The sequence below is a fragment of the Rutidosis leptorrhynchoides genome, chromosome 2 (genome assembly GCF_046630445.1).
Source record: "Rutidosis leptorrhynchoides isolate AG116_Rl617_1_P2 chromosome 2, CSIRO_AGI_Rlap_v1, whole genome shotgun sequence".
In the NCBI taxonomy this organism is placed as follows: domain Eukaryota; kingdom Viridiplantae; phylum Streptophyta; class Magnoliopsida; order Asterales; family Asteraceae; genus Rutidosis; species Rutidosis leptorrhynchoides.
This window is the reverse complement of record NC_092334.1, coordinates 642,878,855-642,884,373: the sequence shown is the minus strand read 5'-3', so window position 1 is coordinate 642,884,373 and position 5,519 is coordinate 642,878,855. Positions and strand designations below refer to the sequence as shown.

The 5,519-nt window shown below is 34.0% G+C and overlaps 1 protein-coding gene across 1 annotated transcript; it reads left to right on the top strand.

Moving 5' to 3' along the window:
- The first annotated feature begins 1,532 nt into the window (after positions 1 to 1,532).
- LOC139893733 (uncharacterized) lies at positions 1,533 to 5,119 on the top strand. Its single transcript, XM_071876908.1, has 6 exons — positions 1,533 to 1,983; positions 3,627 to 3,761; positions 3,909 to 3,996; positions 4,174 to 4,268; positions 4,343 to 4,510; positions 4,631 to 5,119. The coding sequence occupies exons 1-6, from the start codon at positions 1,638 to 1,640 to the stop codon at positions 4,789 to 4,791; spliced, it is 993 nt and encodes a 330-aa protein (XP_071733009.1). The 5' UTR covers positions 1,533 to 1,637; the 3' UTR covers positions 4,792 to 5,119.
- The last annotated feature ends 400 nt before the right edge of the window (positions 5,120 to 5,519 follow it).

The following is a 5,519-nucleotide window of genomic DNA, read 5'->3' as shown; positions in this document are numbered from 1 at the left end:
GGGGTTTGGACAAAAGAACGACACTTGTGGAAATTAGACTAAGGGCTATTAATGGGCTTTATATTTGTTTAACTAAATGATAGTTTGTTAATGTTAATATAAAGATTTACAATTGGGCGTCCCTATAAATTACCATATACACTCAATCGGACACGATGGGCGAGGTATTTATATGTACGAATAATCGTTCATTTAACCGGACACGGGAATGGATTAATAGCCACTAGAATAATTAAAACAGGGGTGAAATTATGTACAAGGACACTTGGTATAATTGATAACAAAATATTAAAACCCTGGGTTACACTCAGTCGACATCCTGGTGTAATTATTAAACAAAGTATTAAAATCTTGTTACAGTTTAAGTCCCCAATTAGTTGGAATATTTAACTTCGGGTATAAGGATAATTTGACGAGGACACTCGCACTTTATATTTATGACTGATGAACTGTTATAGACAAAAACCAGACGGACATATTAAATAATCCAGGACAAAGGACAATTAACCCATGTGCATAAAACTAAAATCAACACGTCAAACATCATGGTTACGGAAGTTTAAATAAGCATAATTCTTTTATTTCATATTTAATTTCCTTTATTTTATATTTAATTGCACTTCTAATTATCGCATTTTTATTGTTATTGTATTTAATTGCACTTTTAATTATCGTACTTTTTAATTATCGCAAGTTTATTTTATCGCACTTTTATTATTCGCAATTTCATTATCGTTATTTACTTTACGCTTTAAATTAAGTCTTGTATTTATTTATTATTTTACATTTGGTTTTAACTGCGACTAAAGTTTTAAAATCGACAAACCGGTCATTAAACGGTAAAAACCCCCCTTTATAATAATAATATTACTTATATATATATTTGTATTTTTATAAAAGTAAACTAATATAGCGTTAAGCTTTGTTTAAAGATTTTCCCTGTGGAACGAACCGGACTTACTAAAAACTACACTACTGTACGATTAGGTACACTGCCTATAAGTGTTGTAGCAAGGTTTAAGTATATCCATTCTATAAATAAATAAATATCTTGTGTAAAATTGTATCGTATTTAATAGTACTTTCCTGCTAAAATTAATAGTATTTTATATACACCTCGCTTAACATCAACTTAAAAAAAAGTTAATTTCAAAATTGTTAAGCCAATTGGTCAATATACAAAACCATAGTAGACATAAGGCCACTACCTATCGTAACTAAACTATTCATCCTCTTAACCTTTCACATCAGCGCCACATCAACACCAATATTCTATAACTAACTCATAACTAAACACTCCCTATCATGGCTAAAACAATACTCCTCTTAATATACAACGTACAAGCAATAAAGCATCAAGTCCAACAATAAAAATCACTGGGACCCGCAATTCCTATAACTCTTCCATTAAATCTATGGTGAAAGCGGGTAACTAACGCGGGTAACTAAGTGGTGTCTATGGTTAGTTATGGGTAATGAGCTGGTATTTAAACGGGTTGGTCTAACACACGGTAGCAAATCCACCAGGTAGCCTACACATACACAAACATACACATTCATATTCCCACTACGATCCCCAAAACCCCTGCACCCAAATCTTTCATATTTCCACCGTCGCCGGCTACCGTACCACCACCATGAGACGCGCTACCACTCTCACCGCCATATCCCGAGCCATCATTTCATCCGCCCAACACCACCGCCAATCCAACACCAACCACCACCTCTTTCAATCTTACGCCACCACCTCTTTCAATGTTCGCCGGTGGTTTTCCACTTCTATTTCCTCCGCCGGTGGGTCTTCCGGTGGTGCTAAAGTTTTCCTCTCTGTAACGTGTCTTGCAGCCACCGTTGCTGCAGGTGCTTCATCTTTATTGGACAAAAAAGAAGCGTATGCTAAAGAACCGGTGAAATCGGATCTTGTTCCTAAAGAGGTTGTTCTTTATCAATATGAATCTTGCCCTTTTTGCAATAAGGTTAAAGGTAATATAAATGAGAAATCTTTTTTTTTTTTTTCTTGATGAACAAGTTTTACTTTAGCAGTGATCTAGGGCAGGACTGGGCAGATATTAGAATTTTTTAAGATTATATGCTTATGCGTTTATCGAATTTGGAAGAGCCGATAATGTTAGATTAAGTTAGTTAATTAACAGATATACTTATCAACCTTATCAAATGCCTACAGGACCTGTTCTTTAGCATACTTAAACAACCCTTTTCTTACTAGGTTATGTTTTGAAAACCTTATGAGCTCGGTTTTGATGGGGCGTGGCTTATTTACGATGTTACGCCCTTAATTTCTAGGTGATAAGCTATTAGCCCACTAAAAATGAGCTTGTTGGTCTTCTTTTGTTTGTTGGTCTTCTTAAATGTCAGTAAGCTCATAATATGGGGGAAAAAACTTATACCCAGACACTACATGTTTCTTCTAAATTGGAATTGTGTACCAAGTATTAAAAAGTTAGCGAACTAAAATGCTTGAGCATATGAAGTTTAGATTATCATAATGTGATTGACTTTCGGTATTTGGATTCACTCCATATAGGTTATTAATCTCCTAAGTTGGGATTATGATTTTATGAAAAATGTACTACACAAGATACTAGCTATATCTTTAGTAGTCTTTGGGTGCGTTTGATAAAACTGAATGATTTAGCGCTGAATGGTTCAGAATCTGAATGATTCAAAGCCTCTTTGTTCTGAATGAAAATAAGCTGTTTGATAATCATTCAGAATGAACGATATAAACTGAGTAAAATTACCGTATCAAAGTGTAACATGAATAAAATGTTCAATATACTTGTTAGTTAAGTGTTCAGGATAGGATTTGGGGAGAAAATTACGGAAAATTTAGGCTCTTAATGGTAAAGAGAGTGGTTCATCTCTGAATGGTTCAGCACTGAATTCTGAACCATTCAGCACCATATGTCATTCAGAGGTCAGAAACAAACGCACTGAATGCTGCTGAATGGTTCAACATTCAGCACTGAACCATTCTATTAAGAGGCAAACAAACGCACCCTTTGATTTAGTTGATAATTGAACATTATAATGCTGGTCAATATATAAAAATAACACGCCTATATATACTGTTAACATTAATGAAACATTACTCGACATTGATGAGATTTAGCTACTTTGTTGTAAACTCGATCATATTTATAGGAAAACTAAGGATAGTAAAATTCTCTAATAATGATTCAGTTAACTAAGGATATGCATTGGAGACGTCGTTTTAGAACTGTAGACTACGTATTTAAACTGTTCAATAGTACACAAAAGGCCCATTACCTATTTAAATTTCTCTGCATTCGGATAAACAGCTCACTGTCTTGGTTTAGTAACTCAACGTCTCCTAGTTTCTTTCTTTAAAGATCACTTTTCCGATATAAATAAGCAAGAGAACATTTACTCATTTCTGTCATGTTTACACTGCCTTGTTGTGTTTCATTTTCATATATTTGTTAGTCTTTAAGGTCTAGAATGCTTGTGAATGGGGTGTAGCGTATTTTCGCCCACATGTGTCATTTGTTTTTCATTGTTCCTCAAAATCAAATCATGTTTCAGAAGTATTCGTACCGTTTGCAATGAAGATTTACTTAGCCTTTTTGGTTGATTTTTTTCAGCTTTTCTAGATTATTATGATGTGCCATACAAAGTTGTGGAGGTGAATCCACTCAGTAAGAAGGAAATCAAATGGTCTGATTACAAGAAGGTTCCTATACTCATGGTAGATGGTGAACCGCTGCAAGATTCATCAGGTTTTTAATTAATCGGGACAATATTTTTTATTTATTTAATTTCTCTGTTTCACTATATAAATTTCTGTTAAAGGTGGTACAATTATATTAACCAGATGTAAGGTTTTGCTGTTAACTTCTGATGTGGAAGTTGATGTTTGTTTGCAGCTATAATTGATCAGTTAAGAAACAAGCTTAGTCCTGTTAAATCTGCTTCAATGGTCAATGATGATGATGAAGAAAAGAAGTGGCGTCGGTATGTTTTTCATTATATTTCTTTTACAATGTTATTGCTCCAAATTGGTAATTCAAATAAAGAAAATATTTAAAAATCCTGAAAAGGAAATACGTTAGAAATCTGTGTGATCCGTAAAAGTGTATTAAAATGTGTTAGTCCTTTAATGTATTTTTTTTCTTCAAAAAAACTATGTAGATGGGTTGATGATCATTTGGTGCATATGCTATCACCAAATATTTATCGCAATACGTCTGAGGCTCTGGAGTCCTTTGACTATATCACTAGCAACGGTAAAATCTAATAGTTTTAAAGTTAATACCAAAAGTTACAGTTTTGCAAACTGAGCCTTCGATTAATATTCCAGGTAATTTCAGTTACACTGAAAAATATACAGTAAAGTATGCGGGGGCTGCTGCTATGTATTTTGTGTCCAAGAAACTGAAGAAAAAATATAATATCACCGATGAAAGGGCCGCTTTGTATGAAGCCGCGGAAACGTGGGTTGATGCACTTAACGGTAGGGAGTTTTTAGGTAAGCTTTTCTGACTGCACCTTCAAGTTTCAAAATTGATCACCTCAAACTGTTTTTTTTGTCTCATCATATCATCGCATGATTATTAATTAAGTTATGTATGTATTTTGACTGCATCAGGGGGGTCGAAGCCAAATCTGGCTGATCTTGCTGTGTTTGGAGTGTTGAGACCTATTCGTTATTTGAAGTCAGGTAAAGATATGGTTGAGCACACAAGAATTGGCGAGTGGTACACGAGAATGGAACATGTAGTTGGTGAATCATCAAGGATAAAAGCCTAATACGCTGCTGTTTTTTTCTTCCATCCTGAAACCGAAATGATATGAAAAAGCCAAGTATATGTACATTTTACATTCTCTTTTATTGTTTTGTCTGAAAGGTTGTCGATTTTGTTGCTATGAATTTATAGCATGATATGAATTGTATTGGGAGTATCCAATTGTAGGCTGCAAAACAACAATATTAAGACCGATTAATAGGATGTGAACGAGAGTAGTAACATATGATAAACATAAACGAGTCTTTATATGCTTGATTGTATTTTTTGCTCCTTGGACAACCAATCTTGTAATAAAGTAGAGTATTTTGGTAGAAGTTACAAGTATGCTGTACATAATATTGGTTGCAATTGGTGTGGGATGTATTGCAGGTAAACGTTTAACCGTTTGTCCAGGTACTAGACAAGTGGAGTTTTATTCCTGAAGTTTATGTATGCATGATTTGAAGTTTGATCGTCTGATACTGAATCAAACTGATAACTATTTTTAAAATAAATTAAAAGATTGGGCTTCATATATGGTTTGGGCGAAAAGATCTGAGAAGATGTTACCGAATAACATAGCTCGTACAAAGAATAGATCCAGCTTACAAAGGCTAAATATTCACAACTTGCTGATAACTGCAGTTATTTGATACATCATACTTAAATAACTGCAGTTTCTGTCTTAGTTATTGTTGAATTTGTTGTTTGTTTTTCTGAATGGGAAAATGGGGGTCCCAATTTATTGTT

Coding starts and splice junctions, on each gene's coding strand:
- LOC139893733 (XM_071876908.1), top strand. CDS start 1,638: ATGAGACGCGCTACCACTCTCACCGCCATATCCCGAGCCATCATTTCA. Junction 3,997..4,173: donor GAAGAAAAGAAGTGGCGTCG/GTATGTTTTTCA, acceptor AAAACTATGTAG/ATGGGTTGATGATCATTTGG. Junction 4,269..4,342: donor TGACTATATCACTAGCAACG/GTAAAATCTAAT, acceptor TTAATATTCCAG/GTAATTTCAGTTACACTGAA.